Raw genomic sequence first — 23,008 nt, forward strand, 5'->3', positions numbered from 1 at the left:
AGGCTAATAAGACACACAGGTAAAAAACAATGACTGCAGATGCTGGAAACCAGATTCTGGATTAGTGGTGCTGGAAGAGCACAGCAGTTCAGGCAGTATCCAAGTAGCTTCGAAATCAACATTTTGGGCAAAAGCCCTTCATCAGGACACACAGATTATTTTTGACGACTTAACGTGAACATCCAAAAAGATTTTGTGGATTATTAACTTTACTCAGTACAGATTTTCAACAACCAAGGTAAGGAAACCACTAGAAAAAAAAACACTAGTGATTAGAAATTGATTGGGCAGATTGAGTGAGAAGGGGTTGGGGCAGGAAAAAACTTCCATTCATCTTCAATTTTTTTTAAAAAAGTTAGAGTTTCAAAAAATTAACTGAACCAAGCTGAGTTACTTGGTAACTGATTAATGTTTGCTTTGAGATGACCTAATGAGTTCTTTGGATGACCTCCATGAGCATGACACTAACAAATCCAGACTGTTGAGAACAGCTAGCTGTAATCTGAAATTTGTTTATCCTTCAGGTTTATAATTTGACATATCTGGAAGTTCTTGATTTGAATTTATAAAACCGCTACTAATTCAGTGGTATTTATTTAATTGGGGAGATTTTCACTTGTGCCTATCAACTACAGGTATCTAACCATTGTGATAGCAATGCCAGTTGACATTCAAATAGAAATCTCCAATCAATATCCCTGGGGTTACAAATCAAAAACTGAACTGGAACAGGCAAATAAATTCTGTGGCTATAAGAATAAAGCAGAGACTAGAAAATCTGTAGCAAGAAGGTTCCTACATAACTGTCTAAAGTCTGTCCACCATCTACAAAGGTAAAGTCGGAGTGTGATTGAATACACGACTTCCCTAGATTAGTGCCATTCCATCAACACTTAAGTAGCTTTACAAAACAGTCTGCTGGAGTGGCACCCCAACTAACATCTTCATTCTTCTTTCCCTTCACCATAGACAGTGCCAGTGTTTCATTGACAAGATGAATGTAGCTTTCACAGAGGTTCCTACAACAGCATCTCAAAAGATGTCTAAAAAGGCCATGGCAGCAGATACATGGGAACCCTACCACTGCAAGTTCCTCTGAGTGTCACCATTCTAACTTGGAAATATATTGTCCTTCCTTCACTGCTGGGTCAAAATCCTGACATTATCTAAAACAACAGGTGCACCTACATCACGTTAACTGAAGTATTTCAAGACAGCAGCTGACCAGCACCGTTTCAAGCACAACAAATATGAACCATGAATGAAAAAACAAACTTTATTCACTGCAATTGTCACTGTAAAATATTGGTTTGTGGTAAATCAAATAGAAAATTTAGATACAAGTCATTAAAATCATGACCTGAAATCTTGGCTTACATTGCTATAAGAATGATTTCTCACTATTTATTTGGAAAGTAAATTTCTAAGTTGGGATTACAACACTAAATTATTGTAGAAATTTCAAGGAAACTTCACAAGAGAGGTGCAACTGCTTTTCTAAAAAACACATTTTGGCAAGGCACGACCTGTAATATGCCTCAACCCTCTGCATTTTGCAAACAAATGATGCTCGAGTGTTTGATGTGTGGGAAGCAGTTCATTATTGAGAATCAACTTTTCAAAAAGCTTTTATTTACAAGTTCATGAACAGCATAAATTCAACTGAAGTTGTGCCTCAGATCGGACTTGGAAAAGCCATTTTAAACTCAACATATCCAAGACACACAAGCCCATTAGTGAAACTTAAGTACTTAGCTTAAGAAGGGTTCCTGAAAATTCAAGAATGTGAAAATATAATTGGAGTAGGTGTTAGCATAGGCAAACACTTTCTACACTCAAGATACAACTCTTGTATACTAAACTGTATACAGGATATACAATATTTATCAAAATGCTGATGGTTAATTAGGCAACTTTGCAAAATAATGATTTGGAGATGCTGGTGTTGGACTGGGGTGTACAAAGTTAAAAATCACACAACACCAGGTTATAGTCCAACAGGTTTAATTGGAAGCACTAGCTTCCCGAGCGCCGCTCCTTCATCAGGTGGTTGTAGAGGACACAATTGTAAGTCAGAATTTATAGCAAAAGTTTACAGTGTGATGTAACTAAAATTATACACTGAAAAATACCTTGATTGTCTGTTGAGTCTTTCATCTGTTCGAATACCATGATCATTTCACTTCTTTCATGTGTAAATCTCAAATTTTTTAAGTGTCATTCTCAGGTTAACTGTAACAATTAGTGTTAGCTAGACAATGGGCTAACACCTTCAATATATTGTCTAGCTAACACCAATTGTTACAGTTAACTTGAGAATGCAAATAAAAAAATTTGAGATTTACACATGAAAGAAGTGAAACGATCATGGTATTCAAACAGATGAAAGACTCAACAGACAATCAAGGTATTTTTCAATGTATAATTTTGGTTACATCACACTAAACTTTTGCGATAAATTCTGTGTCTTACAATTGTATCCTCCACAACCACCTGAAGGAGGAGCGGTGCTCCGAAATCTAGTGCTTCTAATTAAACCTGTTGGATTATAGCCTGGTATTGTGTGATTTTTAACTTTGCAAAATTAGAAATATTTACTTCTAAATGATCAGTCTTAATTACAAAATGAAACTGATTAGCATTTTTAAAAGAAATAAGGAGTGCTCACAACCAGACAGGTAATCTGACTTTTTTTCAGCTAATCCCTTGAGTTTTTAAAATTTTCCTGAAGGTAGGTTTACAGTAAATGAACTCCTGCTCTTACTAGTATTGGAATATCGTGTTTATGAAACTATAAATATTTGGATAACACTCAGCACCCAACGTTCAGATAAAGTGGAAACTAGTTTATTCTATTTCACAAACTTCTGAACTTAACACTGAAAATGATCATAAAAAAGCTACTAATTTATAAACAAAAACCATTGCTGCTGCAAAAATACTTCAGTATAAAACAGAATTGGCCTATGAAAAGACCACCCCTCTCTTCAGAAGCAACTTCAGTGTTTGCAAGGATGCTGTGCCAAATGGTAATGAATCCAGCCCTCCACACCCTCCCAAACAGTTCGCATCTTGTGATTTACAGCTTCCATCTTCTCAAAGCAAGACCCAAACTGCAGGCGTAACACAGAGTAACAACAAAACTGAATATCTGAAAAGGAAGAAGAAATATTGTCTATTAAAACAATGCAGTTTAAAATTTACTATGTGGCTACATAGCATTTTTCTGTATAACTGTCTGGTGGTTGATTTCTAAAGTGGAAGAAAACTACATTAGTTGGCCAAGAAAAAAAATATAGTGCGAGCAGTAGCCCTAATCTCATGTATCCTTCAAACCCTTAGTTTTATTTTCCTGTCAGCCATCTCTATGATAAATTCTTAAATGTAAATGTAATTAGTATTCCACAACCTCAAAAATCATTAAAAAAAGGTATATATTTATGTTCTGGAGTCATCACTACAAATTGTTTACCAAGTCTGTCTTTTAATTACTCATCCTTGGGATGTGGGCATTACTAGCTAGACCAGCATTTATTGATCCTCCACCATCCCTTATTGTTAACGATTCTTAAGGCAATGAATAACATGGAGGCGAGTCTGAGTCACCTGTAGGCCAGATCAGCTAAGGATAGCAGATTGCCTTCCCTAAGGGACATTTGTTAATTAGTTTTTACAATGATTTTATTCCTGATAATCACTTTTAACTTAATTCAGATTTCTTCATCTGCCACAGTAGGACTCAGATTCATGTCCTCAGAACATTTGGATTACTAGTTCAGTGACATCACAGCTACAACACTGCCTCCCTGACATTTCTTTAAAAAGTCAACATCTGATCTCCTTTGTTCCAATATAACAAATATTTGAACTACTTTAATATTTGTATTTCCCTATATTGGGCAGTGGTTTATTAAATCTGTAATGTTTAACTTCTCAGTGTTGAGCATCAAGCTTGAGTATCCTGTGGTTTTAAAAATTTGCATAATGACCTATGTTCTACCGTTGTAGCTTTCAAATCCAGTATTCAATTAATTATGACCACATACATTTCAGCTCATGTTTTTAATTCTTTGCAAATACGCATCCTAAATTTGTGCTCCTCAGGTTACCCATTTATTCCTTATATTTCATTTATGATTTTGAATTCAATTTAACCATTTGCCCATTCCACATCTCATCTGCATCCCCTGCAACTTCCTTTAGTTCTTGGTTATTTTAACTACTTTGGTCAAATCTACAGTCTGCACATTTGGGTGATGCTTCTCTCCTCTATTTTCAAATCATTAACAAGTACAAAGCACTCATTTTTCCTGACTCTTCATTTTAATAACTGCACATCACATTAGTTAACATTAATAAAACATTCTCTGCAGAGAAAATATCTCAGTTCAGAACAAGTGGGCAGCTGGAAAGATTTCACATTACATCATGGACCAAGAACAATCGCGTTTGTCAAAGGTTGCTTTTCATAGAAATTTTCTTTGTTGCATCATGGGTAACTAACTACAGAATTACTTTACATTAATTCACAGTACAGACTCAAACTAGTGCAAGCTGAAAATCAGGATTATACCACGTAAAAGAATTGTTTTGAGTTCAAGTAGGAACTTATAATTATTTACTCAATTAGAAAGCTTGACAGCCCTGCACAAGATTAGGACTGCTCCCAAATACTCAATTTCCAAAGATTTTCTCAAGTATTACTTTAATCCACCAGTTTGTTCAAATTGCAGCTACAGTTGCATAACCTTACAAATATAAAAACAAACACATTGGACTTAATGAGTGCTTAGTGGAAACATTAACGAAAACCTTTTGAGGAAGTGGATTTATGCAATACACACCCTCTTGCGGGATTGGCTCCTATAAAAGAAATATCCTTTATCCTTAACTATAATTAATGATTAACTTATAGTAAATGAGACATTGAATGCCACACCAATATGTTCTTTATTTGTTCCCAAAGTAATGAACAATTGCTGGAACTTCCCACAAAGTGTCCTCAAGAGCAACTAGTGCTGGATCCCTTTAACATTGGTTTCTATCCATGCATCAGAATTGCCTTAACTACACCAAGAATCACTATTTCTAGTCTCTTTGACCAAAACTGATCATTCTGGAATGTAACAAGATAATTCCCAGTGTTTGCTCCTCACCATGACAGTCTTATAAAATCTCTCTGTTCAGCATTCTCCACCCTCAATTTCAATAGTTTGAATGAACATCCCATGAACATAATTTTAAATTACCAATTTGATCAATTAGCATTCAATTATCTAACCCTAATGCACCAAACTAGATTTCCAATGGATTAGACCAAATTTAACCACGGTACCAACCTAGCAGTGAACTTCAATTTTCCTCTAGCTTTTTCCAAACACCCGGCTTGGAGCTCAGCCATAAAACCAACCCCTGCTTCCTGAACACACTTTTTGCTTTACTCTTGGACTTCCTTTCCCAGTCTCTACTTCAAGTGATATCAGTTATATTGCAATTCCCTATTCTTGGGGACTGGTCTCCCTTCCTTCAAAACAGCCATCACCACCACCTGGCCCCTCCTTGTATTAGCTTAAACACACTAAAGAAACTTACCGTAGCAACAACGTTTATACTGTACTGCCGGAAATCTAGAAGAGTTACAACAGCAGCTGTGGTTGCATTGACCCTGTCAGGTTCTACAGCTGCAGCTGCTGTTGTTGCAGCTTCGAGAACTGATGCTCCAAAGTAGAATACGAAGGCGACAAAATGATAGACAAAATCCTGCAATTAAAATATAGTGACCATTACAAACATTACTTGTGTAAGAAAACCAAACATTAAATACTTGGAAATCTTGCCACTGTATAACTCAGTTATATAAAAAACAAACATTCATGTCTGCTAATCTCACTGTAAGTGGTTGATTAAAAGGCATTTTAAACTGCACCCCATCCATTCAATAACTTTTCTTCAGCCCTTCAACATCTTTCTAACCCTGCCTACTCCAAAACCCAGTCTCAAACTCTGAAGTACTAAAATGGATCAAAGCAGGAAAACATTTGTAAAAACTGCCTTTCAAGTTTTAGCTGTTAATTTAATTTGCCAACACAATTTAAGTAGAGGTGGAAGAGAGGTAGGCAATGTTTGAATCTACAAATACACCATTCTGCTGACATGTGATGTGCAAGAGCGCGCTGGAAAACACTGCCATTCAATATTTCCAGGATGAACCCAAAGCTCAATTAGCTCACTTCAGAGGGGTAAATATGTCTAGACTAATCATGTGTAAACGTTCAAAGTCGTCTTCACAATACCAGATCATTTTGCTGAAAGCCAAATGTGGAAATAGAACCTCCAATGTTAGATGGGAGACCTTAAAAAGGTCATAGCTGTGTACACTTTCCAAAGATCAGCTCTAATCTGATGCAAACATTAATAAGTGCTTCATTAAGAGATTTTATCTTCAGTAAGACTGAGCAGGTTTATTAAAATGTTATTTCAATTTAAACTCAAACTATCAATTCAAAAAAATGCCTTAAAAATTCATGCTGGTCATTTAAAGACAATAGAATTAAAACAATTTTCACTCAAATGAGTGCATTCTTTCGTTGTGTGAATAAGCCATGTGCCTGTGTGTCGCTACTTGGCTAACTTATCATGTTTTTGAAGTACTTTGCACTTTGTGCATTCAAATTCCTATTAAATGGTCATGACATCTCAAGTCATTCCATGCCCAGGGATTTTATTAAAACAATCTATTGACCTGCCAAAAAAAAATACATTCCTATCCAGTTAACAAAAGGCAACAGAAGATAAATTAGTTACATACAATTTAAAATAAAACAAAACAAAGAGTCAACCATTCAACCCCTCAAACTGCTTGGTCATCTACCTCAATGCCACATTCCTGCAATGTTCCCATATGCCTGGTCTCATTAATAGCTGGAAATATACCAATATGGGTCTAGAAATTACTTGATGACCAGAGCTAGATTCACCAGGGTGAATGAAGTTCCACCTCATCTCAGTCCCAGATGGCTTACCTTTCACTGATTCTACAGCCCAAAATTAGGGAAAACATTCCTTTCTGCTTCAACACTGTCCATCCTCTTAGATTTGGAGATGCCAGTGTTGAACTGGGGTATAGAAAGTTAAAAATCTCAACACCAGGTTATAGTCCAACAGGTGTATTTGGAAGCACTAGATTCCAAATACACCTGTTGGACTATAACCTGGTGTTGTGTGATTTTTAACTTTATCCTTTAGAATTTAAGTTTCTGTGAGACAACTACTATTCTAAACTCTAGGGGATACAGGCTCAGTCTCCTCACAGGATAGACCCACCAGTCTACAGACCAACTTGGTGAATCGCAGCTGCACTTCCTCTACTGCAAGTATATCTTTCCTGAGGCAGGGGACAAGGACCAGAACAATGCTCCAGCTAAATATCACCAAATTTCCATGGAATCGAAGCAAGACTACATTGCTATAATAATCAAATCCTCTTGTGATAAAGGTTAACATATCATTTGCCTTTGAATAGCTTGCTGCACCTGTATGCTAGTTTTTTGTGTTGGAAAAAAATGTAATTTTTTTTACAAATCACTACAAAATAGTATAACAACCTCATAATATAATGACAATAATAACAGAAAAATACTTGTGGGGGGGGGGGGGAAAGAAGGGAAGAGGGGGAAGAGGGAAAGAAATCCTACAACAACTACAATTCTATAAATAACTTAAGAAAAACGATTAAATTAAACCAAGGTAAATTAAATTATATTTGGTAAGTTACTGCACTAGTGTAATCCCACCCCAAGCTCCCCACCACTGGGAGCATTAATAAGCAAACGTGTATTTGTTTGGGATTCTTCCCCCTCCACCGCAGGGGCCTCTGGATCACCAGACATAGCCCACATGATGACACAAAGGCCCTGACCAATATAGCTGACAAGTCTGCATCTATATAATTCAGAAAGGGCTGCTGTGTTCTATAAACCAGTTCAGTTTTCTGGTGCACCATATTCGTAAAGTCGTCCAGGGGGATGTACTCCATGATTAATCTGCGCCAGCCCGTAAATCCCAGGGGATTATCCGACACCCAGCTCATTAGAATGTTCTTCCTCACACAGAATGAAAGAATATTAAACAGTTTCTTCCCATGCACGTCCAAAGAGGTGACATTTGACAGACCCAAGAGGAAGGACACTGGATCCAACTTCTGTGCCAACATCTGTTTTACATTTAGGGCACACTGGGGATGCTCCGGTCTTAAAATTTCACAAGCCGCTCCAGAGCGGAATGAGTCACGTGGAGTACCTTCAGCTGCATCCTGTTACAAATTGAAATCTTCTTTAAATTCTCCCAAATATCCTCTCTCACCTCAGATTTCCACCCCCAATTCCAGAGTCCAGATTCTGCATAACCGCTCAATGTTCTTCGAAACATTTCTTCCAAACAAATGATAGAGGGTGCTGAACGAGAGCGCACCCATAGACCAGAATACTCTCCTCTCTGTATTCAACTTGGAGGGACGAACCATCAATGTAGTTTTTTGTAGTGTAAAGTCCCTAAACTGAAAGTAATGAAAGAGGTCCCTCCTCGGTAGCTCATTTCTGACTCAGCTGCTCGAAAGACATCATAACCTCCCCATCAAATAGTCTCCCAAACAGGAGACTCCTCTAGACTCCCAGAGCTTAAAGCCAGAAGCCAAATGACCCTGGCCGGAATCCTAACATTCCCATTATGGGAGCAAAAAGGGGAGGTTTTTGTAAGCTGCCCTCACCTTGCCACATCATTCTCCATGCTTTAACTGTGTTAAGGACAACCGGGTTTCTGTAACGGTCCATAACAGTCCTCATCTTGGCCATAAACAAGGAATTGATGAGGCGGCATTTTGCCTGGGATGCCTCGATGTCCAACCAAATTGACCGCAGGTCCTGGCAGGCCCAGTCAGCCACACAGGATAGTAAGGAACTCAATTGATATTCAAACCTCCTATCCCCTGCAGAAGCTGCAATTTGTCCAGCTTAATAAGAGGCCATCTGATGCCAGATGAAAGATCCAAGCCAACTGTAAGGCTTCAGTAGTGCTTGCCTAGACAGTAAAAGGGAGCATTTGTGTGGGATAATAATAAGCGAGGAACATTCATTTTGACCAGAACTATTCTACCCAACCAAGATATAGGAGGATTATCCCAGTGCCAAAGATCCTGCCCTACCTTCTCTAGCAACTGCAAAAAAATTAGCTTAACATAACTGATTGAAGGCCAGGGTGATAACAATGCCTAAATGTAGGAAACCTCCCTATACCACCTGAAAGGGAAAATGGGTACCATCCCCAAAACTGGATATACTGGTAAGGCCCCCCACAGGCATGGCCTCCAACGTCATAATATTTATTTTATATCCTGAGAACAAACCAAATAGATTAAAACCACTTGTATTAAACAGGACACAGATGTCAACAGATCAGTTAAAAACAGAAGAACATCATCCGCATAAAGGAATATCTTATGCCTGCCTGATCCTACCTTCGGGACAATTATGTTGGGATCCCTCTGGATGGCCTCCGCCAGCACCTCAATCATCGACGTAAATAATAGCAGCGAGAGGGGGCACCACGTTGGCTGCCTATGCTGATAATAAAATATTTGGACCATATAACATTAGTGCTTCCGGGTCACTACGTAACATTGCCACCCACTTGGCAAAAACTGCTCCAGTACATAAAAAGGGTACAGTCACTCCACCCGGTCAAAAGCTCTGTGTCCAGGGAGACTACTAAGCCCAGAATTGAGCCTTGCTTGCATACCTGGACCATGTTTAATACTCCAGTATTAGTAGACCTACAACCCTTGAAAAAACCTGTCTGGTCCTCCTTTACAATGAAAGGCCGTATGTTAGTTTTTAGTGATTTAATGAACCAAGATACCTAGATTTCTTTGTACTTCAACACTTTCTAATCTCTCGTCCTTGAAGTTCTCCGCACCTTTGATCCCCTAAAGTGGATAATCTCTATTTATCCACATTATACTTCCCTTGCCATGCCTTTACTCACTCAGCATGCATTTTTAAAATTCCTAGAATTGCAGATTGGGCCAGCATTTATTGCTCAGTCATAACTGCCCTCAAGAATATTGCCTCAAACTGTTAAAGTCCACCAAGTGGACTTTAGCAGTTCAAGATGACAACTCACTACACCCACAATACCATGAAAGGAATTTCAGGATTGTGACTCAGTGATGTGAATAGTGGTGGATTCAGCAACGGTAATTCGATTGAATGTCTAGGGTGAAGGTTTGATTCTCATGAAAGGTCCATTGCCTGGCACTTCTGCAGAACAAATGATACTGGTCAGTCATTTGTCTGGATATTGTCCAAATCTTACTGAGTTTGAACAGGGACTGATTCAGTGGGAGGAGTTAGAAATAGCACTGAACATTATGCAATCCGTGAACGTTCCAACTTCTGATCTTATGATGGAGGGCAGAGATACCCTAGACCAGAGATGACTGATGCACAATTATTTTCCTTTGTGAAAGGTCTGACTCCAACCAGAAAAGAATGTTGCCCCCAATTCCATGTGAGCGCACGAGCAAAAGCAAAAGAAAGCTGTTCAGGTTCTATGAAGGCGGAAGGGTCCCCAAGCAGAAAATGAGAGAAGTTTGTGCTGAGCCTTGCTGGACCACTGTAGCATGCCAAAGACAAATGTTGACCAGACAGCACGGTGGCATGTCAAAATGTCAGGCAACTGGAAACTTGAGGCAATTTTTGTGAAAAGTGTAGGTGCACCACAAAGCAGTTGGCAATCAGCATTTTATCTCTGCCATGTACAGAAGACCACATTATGAACAGACAGTATAATAGCCTAGGTTGCAGTGAAGTGCAGGTAAACTGCTGCTTCATCTGGAAGGTCTGTCTGGTATCTGGGGTGTTTTTATTAGAGGGGGGAAAAAAAAAGGGGGATGCAGGCAGAGGGAATACAAAGTCGCCATGGGATTCTGGAGATGTGCACGGTATAGAGGAGTAGATGAGTGTCCTGTCGGGAACGATCCCTAAAAGATGCTGATAAGGGAGGTAAGGGAAATGAGCGAGTGTCTAGTGCTGGAAATGGTGGGTCATGATCCTTTGCATGTGAATACTGATGGGGTAGAAAGCGAGGACCAGACAGACTCAGTTATGGGTAGGAAGAGAAAGGGAGTTCAGAAGTGCAGAAAGTTGTTAAACACAGACTCCGTCTCCACCTTTCCACTCACTTTTTTTTTAAGATTACTTACAGCGTGGAAACAGGCCCTTCGGCCCAACAAGTTCACACCGACCCACCGAAGCGCACCCATACCCATTCCCCTACATCTAACACTACGGACAATTTAGCGTGGCCAATTCACCTAACCTGCACATTTTTGGACTGTGGGAGAGGAAACCCACACAGACATGGGGAGAATGTGCAAACTCCACACAGTCAGTCACCTGAGGCGGGAATTGAACCCGGATCTCTGGCGCTGTGAGGCAGCAGTGCTAACCACTCTGCCACTGTGCCGCCCTACTTCTCCCCCCCATCCACCCTGCCTTCAGCTTACACACCAGCTTTTCCTAGCTATTATCAATCAGCTCTGAAGTAGGGGGTCAGTGGACATGAAATGTTAACTCTGCTTTCTCTACAGATACTGTCAGACTGGTAGAGTCTCACCAGCATTTTTAGTTTTTGTTTTATTTTGTTTCGAGTATCCACAATTCTTTAATTTTAGGGCACACTCAAATTTACTTTTCAAAAACATACAACTGCCTACATTTAATCCATTGCAGTAATCCTTTGTGCACTAAATGCACAAATAACGTAATACTACCAATAGAAAAGATCAAGGTAAAGTATTATAAAAGCTGCAAAGCCATAGTTGGATTATATACAATTTCAAGATTCACATTCTACGAAGGTTCTTAAGCTAATAAAGAGATTATGATTCACTAATTTCCACCTGGAGAGACAAAATAGTAATACCATGATGACTCAAAATTGGGATTATTATTATTAGAACAGTTAGCGATTTGGGAGAGATTTAAGAAATAAGGTTTAAACTTAAGGTATAGGATAGAAACAAAACATTCGCAAGTAGTGTTGCCAATTCTGATTGTACCATGTGGCATTCAATCAGATGACATTAAGAATCTCAGGATTACTAAAACTCGAATGCAATACGACTTTGTTTTTGAGAGATTAACAATGATTTATCGATTAAAGAACACAATAGAAAGATAATCACGTCTCAGTATCAACCTCAAAAGGTCAAGTAAATACTGCTGATACAAAAATATCAAAATATGTCAAAGCAATAGGGAAATCTGAAATTAAGAACAATGGAGAAACTCAGCAAGTCTGGCAACATCTGCAGGGAGAGCAGTAATACTGAGGCCAGTATGACTGCTCTTTGGAACAATGCAAGATAACAATAAATCAACACATGCAAGAAAATATTCAGTTACAATTTTGATTGTTTACACTCCATAAAACTACAAATCAAAACCACAAATGAATTCACTGACTCCCATATCCATTCTGTGCATCAGACCTGTATGGGGAAAACACAAACTGCAGGATTCCCTTATCCTATGATACAAGCTGTTCTATATTTGGTTAAGGGGCTCAGAGTCAAAATATTTCATTCAATATTTCCTTCCACATGTCATGCAGAGTTATCCAAAGCCACTCATTTTCAGGAGTGGTTGCTGGAATTTGATCAACATACCACAGTGAGTTATTAGGGAAACTTAGATAATAAGCCAATGTAAAAAGCTTCAAATCTGGTTAGATGGGCATTAAAAAAAAACTCATGGTATGTTGTTGAACCTATTTTGTTCCTTATGGTTTAAAGTTCAATCCCTGTTCCATCCAATAACACAATTTGAGGCATTACCACCAGGCTAAACATTACTCTTGCTTCTCAACACTTCCCAGCAAGATCTGCAAATAAACAGATTGTTACGAAAAGGTTATGATTGGGTACATTAATGTTTAGCCTCATTCAAGTCTCACCATCTATGCCTAAGAAAGAGTCATAATTGGTCCATTACTACTCAGAATTGCACTAACATGAGTCAGCAAATGTAGAGTCAGATGTATAGCTCAGAAACTGACCCTTCAATCCAACTCATTCATGCTGACCAGATATCCTAAGTTACTCTAGTCCCATTGGCCAGCATTTGACCCATATCTTTCTCAACCTTCCTATTCATATACCTATCCAGATGTCTTTTAAATGTCATTATTGTATGTGTATCTGCCGCCTCCTCTGGTTGATCATTGCACACATGCACCACCCTCTGTGTGAAAAGGTTGCTCCTCAGTTCCCTTTTAAATCTTTCCCATCTCACCTTAAACGTATACCCTCTAATATCAGGCTCTGCTACACTCCAAAAATAAACCTTGGCTATTCACCCAATCCATGCGCCTCATGATTTTATAAGCCTCTATGAAAGGTCACCCTTTATGTAAAGGAAGGAAATTAGAAAGAAGCTAGATTAGTGGAGCCAGATAGCAGATAGCCCCAGCAGGAAGTGGGAGTGTGAAGAGATTTGGTAAGGTGAAAATTACATTAGTCCCAATGGGACTTTTTGATCTGAAAATAGAGGAAAACTGCTCCAGAATACATAGAACGTTACAGTGCAGTATACAGGGTCTTCAGCCCTTGCTGCGCCAACCTGTGAAATTAATCTGATGCCCATCTAACCTGCACCTTTACATTATTATCCATATGTACATCCAATGCCCATTTAAATGTCTCTAATGTCAGCAAGTCTACTACTTTAGCAGGCAGGCCATTCCATGCCCCTACTACTCGGAGTAAAGAAACTATACCTGATATCTGTCCTGCACCTATCATCCCTCAATTTACAGCTATGTCCCCTTATGTTAGCCTTCACTATCCAAGGAAAAAGGATGGTGTCCACCCTATCTAACCCTCCAATTATCTTATACATCTCAATTAAATCATCTCTCAATCATCTTCTCTCCAACAAAACAGCCTCAGTTCCCTTAGCCTTTCCCCATAAGACCTTCCTTCCATACCTGGCAACATCCTAGTAAAACTCCTCTGAACCCTTTCTAAAGTTTCCACATCGTTCCTATAATATGGTGACCAGAACAGTATGCAATACTCTGGGTGCGGCCTTACCAGTATCTTGTATGGCTGAAGCATGATCTCATGGCTCAGAAACTTAACCCCCCTACAAATAATTGCCAACACACCATATGCCTTCTTAACCTTATCAACCTTGGTGGCAACTTTCAGAGATTTATGCACCTGGACACATATCTCTGTTCATCTACACTGCCAAGAATGTTACCATAAGCCCAGTACTCTGCATTCCTGTTGTTTCCAAAGTGAACTGTGTCACTTTTCCATTTGCCACTTCTCAGCCCAGCTCTGCACTTTATTTATGTCCCTCTGTAACACACAACATTCTTCAGCATTATCCACAACTCTGCCTACCTAGTGTCATCCACAAATTCACTAACCCGTCCTTCTATGCTCACATCCAGATCATTTAGGAATAGGATAGGACCGCGAGGATGCACGAATAAATTTAGAATAGAACGAAGCAGACTAGTCTACAAAGTTTTGCTGCTCCAGGTCTTTAATTCATATTGGGAGACACATGAAGCCCTCAATGATTATAGTGAAAGACTAAGAGGTACCACAGCTTCTGTGCAGTGATTGGATGTGGCAGGGAGACCTTTTCAACCGGAGTAAAGCTCCTCTACTTTCTTATTACAATCCCTCACAACAAACAATATCCATTTACCTCCATAGTTACACGTCCAAGTACTAACTTTGTGATATTCAAGTACCAGGAAACAGATACTTTTGTATCAAAGTTCTGTGATTTTCCATTTAATGTGTAAACTGATTTTCTGCTATTGATGCTGAAGTGGACAAGTCCCAAGTTATACTAATCTAATTTTTTTTGCCTACTCAACCTATTTATATCCCTGTTATGTCGACTCCTCACATCCTCTACACAACTTACTCTCCCATCAATATTTGTCACATTAGCAAATTTAGCCACAGTAGGTTATGGCTGCCAAATCTCCCCAGAAGACTCTCTGATCCTTCAGAATCTGCCAGTGGCTAAATTAATCATTCCAGCAAGTGATCAGGACTGGTCACCAGCCAATCTCAGCCCATACTCAAGTACCACTCCAACTTCTACATCTCTCGGACCAATTAGTTACTGTGTGCGCTCAGATAATCAATACTCCCTGACACAGGGACACTCTGACAGCCCATGTTTGGGTACCATTATATAGCCTCTATGTGAGCCTTAATATTTTCATAATTGTTCTTCTATTCCTCTTTCTAGTTTCACCTGCTTATGCCACATGTCATGATTTTCTATTATATTGCTTCTGCCACCTTCTCCTGGAAAATGTCCAACCAGGATGGTGACATTCATTCCCAATGTAGATATCCAAGTTAAATGATAACTAAACTTGGGCTGTGATTGGCTGTCAGCCAGTCCCAATGCAAAGATAAGTCAGGTGCTACCAAAACACAAGCTGTGATACAGTGCATAGATAAGGCCTCAACACAGAATCCTGTGGCACCACATTAATTACAATTGGCCAGCCCAAAGATGACTCAATTATTCGCATAAATGCTACCTTTTTGCTAACCAGCAACTCCTCGATCCATGCTAAAATGTTACCCACTGCACCATGAGTTTAACATGTGTAGTAACCTTTGAAGTGGCACTTCACACCATTTGGAAATCCAAGTACATCATGTATATAGGCTCCCCTTTATCTGAGCTGCATCCTATTTTCTCAAAGAAAATGAATAAAATCAAACAAACATTTTCATTTCAAAAACTCATGTTGATTCTAGTTACATTAAGTTTTTCTGGAAGCCATGTGATAACCTTGTTAATAACAGACTAAATTTTCCAATAACAGACAATGGTCTACATGGCCTGCAGAATCCTGAATTTTGTTTCCTTCCCTTCAAGAAGGGAAGGGTTACATTTGCTATTTTCCAATTTGATTGGACCTTCCCAGATCTAGGGAATTTTGGAAAATTATAACTAATGCACTAATTCAGCAATTACTTCTTTTAAGATCCTGGTTTTGGATGAGATCCTGAGACATGTCAGGCTCTCATTCTGATAGTTTTCTCTGTACTCTTTCTGTGGTATTGCAATTATTTTAAATTCCTTCCTCTTTTCACCTCTAGATTATAAAATATCATCTTAAATCAAAACTTTCCACCATTTCCTTAAGTCATATAGATTACATTCCCAGACTGACTTTGTGGAGAATCCACATTCACTTTAACTTGGCAAGTGTCAAAGAAAAATTCTCAACAACAAACCACTCCAAAACAACACAGCACCTTAACAGAGCTGGGAACAAACAATTAAGTCTATTCAGACCTCTCGTACCTACGAAGTGGGATCCTGCTCCTGAAGAATCTAAAGCTGTCCCTCCTGCATCACGTCTCCAGCCATGCATTCATCTGCTCTACCTTATTTTTGTCCCCACTGATGCGCAACACAGGAAAATCTAGAGGCCAACACCTTTGAGGTCCAGCCTTCCAGCTCCCTAAAATTTGGCTGCACAACCTCACCCTTCTTTCTATTCATGTCATTGGTCCTGATATGGATCACGACCAGTGGCTGACCATCCTCCCTCAGGGTGCTCTGCAGTCAGTGAAATCCATGTCCCTAAGGCAGGCAATTCTGATCTCTAACTGCAGAGAGGATTCTCAAGGGAGAGAACAGCAGAACATTCAAGATTGTAACTGATCTTCCAATGACACTAATAAAAGAAACATTAAGACAAAAAGCAAAATACCCTAGATATTGAAAATCGGAACTTAAAACAGACTACCAGAAATCCCACAGCTTTGGTCATTTTGGTGCAGAAAGAGTTAATGATTCAAGTCATTGATGTTTTGTCAGGACACAGCGGTTTCGTTCCTCCATTGATATGGCCTGACCTGCCATGTATTTGCATAATTGTTTTTATTTATGAATTCCAACATCTGCAGTATTTTGATCAGTTTACATGCATGGACTTCAGTTAAAATAGGATGGGGAGCTGTTAGAATACCATCACCCAAAAAAATAGGGTTATACATTAATAATGACCATTTGTAAGAAGGATACTCAACTCCACCAATTTATACAACAGTGACTAAACTACTGCTTAAGGCAGAGCATTAGGATGACTAAAGTAGTAACAAATACATGATTGCTAAGGTTACTCAATTTTCTATATTATGCAATGTGTATTTTTAAAAATGAGCTTTCAGAGGAAGAAAATTTCAATATAAATAAGCAGTTTCATGACATGCAGCACACCCATAAAATTTAAATACAAAACAGACCACGAGTAATTATTCTTTTCACCCGGTGATTTTAATTTCAAAAATAACAGGAAGCAGGATATACCAATTTTAAAAGCGGCAAAGTATACTGATCATGAGTGAGAGCCAAGAAAGTTAGTGACAGATCTGTGGGCAGAATGTCCCTCTTGAGGCAGCATTTTCATAGAATCACAGAATCCCTAGAAGTTTAGAATTAGGCCAATCAGTTCATCAAGCCCACACTAACCCTCTGAACAGCATCCCACCCAGACCCACCCCTCAACCTTATCTCTGCAACCCTGCATTTCCCATGGCTAATCCATCTAGCCTGCATGTCTCCAGACACTATGGGCAATTTAACATGGTCAATCCACCTAACGTGAACCTCTTTGGACTGTGGGAGGAAAACCACAAACATGGAGAACATGCAAATCCACACACAAATAGTCACCTGAGATTGGAATGGAATCCAGGTCTCTGGTGTTGAGAGGCAGTAGTGCTAACCACCAAGCCACTACGCCACCAGTAGTTTCTTACATAATCAGAACAGCTCCTCTGACAGACAAATTCCTCAATTAAAAAAATCAGTAATCAAGTGTTAACAAGTCCAGATTTGTTTCCTGAATTAGTAGTGTGTTAAAACTTGGCAAAACATTGCATTTTGAACATAAAATACTGGAATTATACTGAAACTGTATAAACATGTCTCATACATTATAGATACAGGGTGTAACATTTGATCTATTCAAGTGGGGCAAAACTTTCTACAGCTTCATGCAGATAAACATTTGAATAACTGGATATAAAAATTATGAATAATCTTGTGAGTAATGTTAAGAGGTTAGAAGTCAAGGCCAATTTTAGAAAGCAAATTAAACTGCATGTAACAAAACATCATAGCCCTGTTTCCTGAACCAACCAACAAGCATACTTTCCCATGGAGTAGAATAGTGCAGGGCTTTCAGGAAAGAAGAAATGGGCTTACTTTGATAGCGTTTATAGGATATAGACAACAAGGATCGTTCTTCTCCATGTTGCCATCTTTTCTTTTACACTCTACATACAGCACAGAGAACGGTATATAATCTAGCTCAAGATGTGAATCTTAATAAACGAGCTAATTTCATTGAACCATTATTTGAAGTTAAAATTTCGTAGAAGATAAATCTGCTGCAACATCTTTCAGCTGCTTTACATTTACTCAACTTAGTTCACCTGCCTTAAAGTCTTTTACTGCCTGACATTCAAAATTTTCCTTCTTCTGCACCAAAACGGAATCATGTGTCACACACAGGAGGCTACTTAGCTCATCGCGCCCAAGCATTCATAAACATTGATATTCTGAAAGTAGCTATTAAAGGAAATTAACCTTCTTTTGTAAAACTACTCTGCTAATATTTCATTCATTACATCACCCAGGTAGTTATGGACCAGGCCTCGTCGAATGTATTAAGGTACCCACGACCCTAACTTTTTCTTATTTTAAAGATTGAGGCGCTGTGTTCCAAGTGAGACTGGTCAAACTACTCTAAGTTAAACAAAACACAATTTATTCACCTACAGTTAAAATACAAGGCAGAGAAAATTTTACAGAATAGATTATATTTTATTACTAAGCAGTAACTGATCCAATATAGTCACATTCCATAAACACACCATTGGAAAAGGCAAATTCAGAATACAGATTGAAACACACGCAACTCTGGCAGACAACCCCCAGCCTTTGGCTGTTACCAAGAGAAGTGAAAACTATTCTTTCCCTCACGACCACAACAACAACTGCTGAAAGCTGAACAAAATCTTGGTTGTGGGTGAGAGCTTGCTCACACCCACTTAGGTTGCTTTTGTTTTAAATGGTTGGAACAACAAAATAAATACACCCAAGGTTTCACAAGTTGTTTATCTTCTCTTCAACTGCTTGTCACTCGTTTTCCCCCGCACCCCCCCCCAATCTCTTAAAAAAATAGCCAGGACAAAAGAAAAACACCTCTTAACGCCACAGTATCATCACATGTACTCAATATTAGCATGCTGCTCAAACATTGCCAATGTAGTACTATCCTCAGCCAATGCTTGTATCTGTACTTTCCTGCAGAGTTACTGAACAGCACCATGTAGAAAGAACACAAGCCCAATTCTCTTTCTTAACCTTGGGTTGCTGAGGCAATTATGCTTAAATTGTCCTGGGTATGACCACTAAGTCAGCACAAGCCAAGAACCAAACTGGCAATTAGTTCAGCTATTTATGGTGACTGTGGCTTCTAATTTCAAAATTACTTTACCCATCTGCAAATCGGATCTACAAGATATGAGCTCAGCAACCAACTCATCCATCACTTGTTATTCCAACTGAATACATGCCCCAGTCATGGTGCACAAAACTGTTGCACAATGGAATCACAAAGGAGGTAAATATGGACACACAATTTGTTTAACCGTGTACCTTCAAAATACAAGTGCTATTGTGCTGATCTCATTTTTATTTGAGATTTTATCATTGATCAATAAGCAAGGGGGACAATGGTCTTCTCTCGTACAATTACATTTCAATCAAAATACAGGACTTTTAACAGAAGAGAAACATAGCTTACCAAAACAGACTCCATGTTTGAAAATGCAATCAACTGATTTTATACAGCATAAAATGGTGACATTTGCTAAAGCATCCATTAACTGACTTTTTTTGGCAAAGAGCATGGGATACATTTCAAAACAACCCTTAAAACCAATTACAGGTATACCTGGTCATAGTTTGACCATCTGATACAAACTGTATTGCTGATGCACAAATACATATTACAGATACCAACATACTGTTTGGCAGAGGGGTGTCAAATCTTCAAGCTAATCTTGAACAGTACCAAATCATTTTAGGTCAGGTTCATTCCACAGTAGTACAAATCAGCAATGCATGTCTTGCTGGATTGATCTCATTGAATATTTGACTAGAGATTCCTGCATACCACAGGTAAGTGCCACTGCCATTAGGACAGAGATTTCCTATTGAAAACAAATTTACAATGCATATGTTTTACCCATACGTATCAACTATTACAGCTGAAGGAGCCAAAAAGCCGCACTTTAATAAATCAACTGATTTTGGCCATCCAATGCCATTTAAGGAGTGTTTCCTTTCGATCATTATACATTCACAATTAAACAATGGGCAGTTTTAGGAAGTAACAAAAGAACAACTATCCCACATTGAATATTAGCTTTTTCCATAGAACTTGCCAGAATAAAGTATTAGCCATTTAGGGCTGAAATGGTAAGTCTTTTATCATTGTTGTGGATCTTTGGCTTTTGCTCCCCTAGGGATCTGTGAAAGATCAATTATTGAGCATATCCAAAACTGAGATGAATAGAATTTTGGGCACCAAGAATATGAGAAAAGCAGAATTAATATAACATTAATTGCAATCTTATCCTTACTAATCTTATTCAATGGTGCAGCAGGCTTGGAAAGGGCAAGGAAGAGAAGAGAGAGAGACCAAAGTCTCTGCTCTTAGTAATGTCTCTGTTCTCCAGGGTCCTTGGATAAGGTAGAGAGTCAATGAATCAGAGGCCGACAGTACAGAAAAAAAAAGTCCCTTTTACCCATTGAGTCTCTGCGAGTTAAAAACCACTTAACTAATCACATTATCCAGCAACTGGTTCTCACTGTGTGAAAATGAAATAAAGACAAATAAGTGAGTCAGAGAGGCAGGACTTGCACTGAATTGAATTTGGTACTAAATTAGCTCATCTTAGCCAGAGCTACAACTGAGTTACTACAAGTTGTCTGTTTGCTACTAGAGAGAGAAGAGGAAAGCAACAGTCTTGATCAGCTCCTACTGACATCCACCATGTGAATGTGCAATCATCAGTGGCTGGCAAGATTGATTTTTATCTGTAAAGTAGTCTCCTTTCTTCCTTGGTGCAGGATAGTTTAACAACACAGTCAAGAATAAAAACGTTTTAAGCTACGGGAAGTGAGCTTGACCTGGAGTTTCCTCTGCACTTGCACTGAGCCAGAAGGGATCTGGGAGAAAATTGAACCACATTGTTTAATGGATCGCGAAACTTTAGCTGTAAATTTTAAGTTTGCCAGTTTAGTTGCAAATCTGATTATATTATGTAAATTTCTCTCCAATCTTTGCCATACCTATGTAACCTGAATTTCCACACCCAATCACCTGTAGACTTTGGCTTCTGCCATACATACAAGCCCTATGAGCAAACTGGATGCCTTTATACATACATACATACAAGCCAGGAAACTATAGACCAGTGAGCCTGAACTCAGTGGAGGGCAAGCTATTGGAGGGAATCCTGAGAGACAGGATGTCCATTTGGAGAGGCAAGGACTAATTAAGAATAGTCAACATGGCTTTGTGCGTGGGAAGTCATGTCTCTTAAACTTGGTTTGAGTTTTTTGAAGTCGTAACAAAGATGATTGATGAGGACAGAGTGGTAGATGTGATCTATATGGATTTCAGTAAGGTGTTCGACAAGGTTCCTCATGGGAGACTGGTTAGCAAGGTTAGATCTCATGGAATACAGGGAGAACTAGCCATTTGGATACAAAATTGGCTCAAAGGTAGAAGACAAAAGGTGGTAGCAGAGGGTCATTTTTCAGACTGGAGACCTGTGACCAGTGGAGTGCCACAAGGATCAGTGCTGGGTCCACTAACTTCCATCATTTATATAAATGATTGGGATGTGAACATAACAGGTATAGTTAGTAAGTTTGCAGGTGACACCAAAATTGGAGGTGTAGTGGACAACAAAGAAGGTTACCTCAGATTACAACAGGATCTTGATCAGATGGGCCAATGGGCTGAGATGTGGCAGATGGAGTTTAATTCAGATAAATGCGAGGTGCTGCATTTTGGGAAAGCAAATCTTAGCAGGACTTATACACTGAATGGTAAGATCCTAGGGAGTGTTGCTGAACAAAGAGTGCAGGTTCATAGCTCCTTGAAAGTAGAGTTGCAGGTAGATAGGATAGTGAAGGCAGTGTCTGATATGCTTTCATTTATTGGTCAGAGTATGGAGTACGGAAGTTGGGAGGTCATGTTGCAGCTGTACAGGACATTGGTTAGGCCACTTCTGGAAAATTGCATTAATTCTGGTCTCCTTCCTATTGGAAGAAAGTTGTGAAACTCGAAAGGGTTCAGAAAAGATTTACAAGGATGTTGCCAGGGTTGGAGGATTTGAGCTATAGGGAAAGTTGAACAGGCTGGGGCTGTTTTCCCTGGAGCAGAGACTGAGGTGACCTTAGAGGTTTATAAAATCATGTGGGACTTGAATAGGATAAATAGATGAAGTCTTTTCCCTGGGGTGGCGGAGTCCAGAACGAGAGGCTGTAGGTTTAGGGTGAGGGGGGAAAGGCATAAAAGACACCTAAGGGATAACCTTTTCATGCAGAAGGTGGTGAGTGTATGGAACGAGCCGCCATAGGAAGTGGTGGAGGCTGGTACAACTGCAACATTTAAGAGGCATTTGGATGGGTATATGAATAGGAAGGGTTTGGAGGAATATGGGCCAGGTGCTGGCAGGTGGGACTAGATTGTGTCGGGATATCTGGTCGGCATAGACAGGTTGGTTTGAAGAGTCTGTTCCCGTGCTGTACATCTGTGACTGACTCCTTTGCCCGCATCTTGGTATTTGTTTACCCAAATTCTT

At 39.2% G+C, this 23,008-nt stretch overlaps 1 protein-coding gene across 1 annotated transcript in view; it reads right to left on the reverse strand.

Annotated features, from left to right (window-relative positions):
• Positions 1-2,422: 2,422 nt before the first annotated feature.
• Positions 2,423-23,008, reverse strand: part of mal2 (mal, T cell differentiation protein 2) — a 28,067-nt gene continuing 7,481 nt past the window's right edge. Inside the window, exons 3-4 of the mRNA XM_072571210.1 lie at positions 5,593-5,760; positions 2,423-3,151 (exon numbers count right to left, since the gene is read on the reverse strand). Of these exons, the coding sequence (XP_072427311.1) occupies positions 3,080-3,151; positions 5,593-5,760 (240 nt within the window). The 3' untranslated portion in view covers positions 2,423-3,079. The remainder of the gene's footprint in view (positions 3,152-5,592; positions 5,761-23,008) is intronic.

The sequence above is a fragment of the Chiloscyllium punctatum genome, chromosome 5, assembly GCF_047496795.1.
Source record: "Chiloscyllium punctatum isolate Juve2018m chromosome 5, sChiPun1.3, whole genome shotgun sequence".
NCBI lineage: Eukaryota > Metazoa > Chordata > Chondrichthyes > Orectolobiformes > Hemiscylliidae > Chiloscyllium > Chiloscyllium punctatum.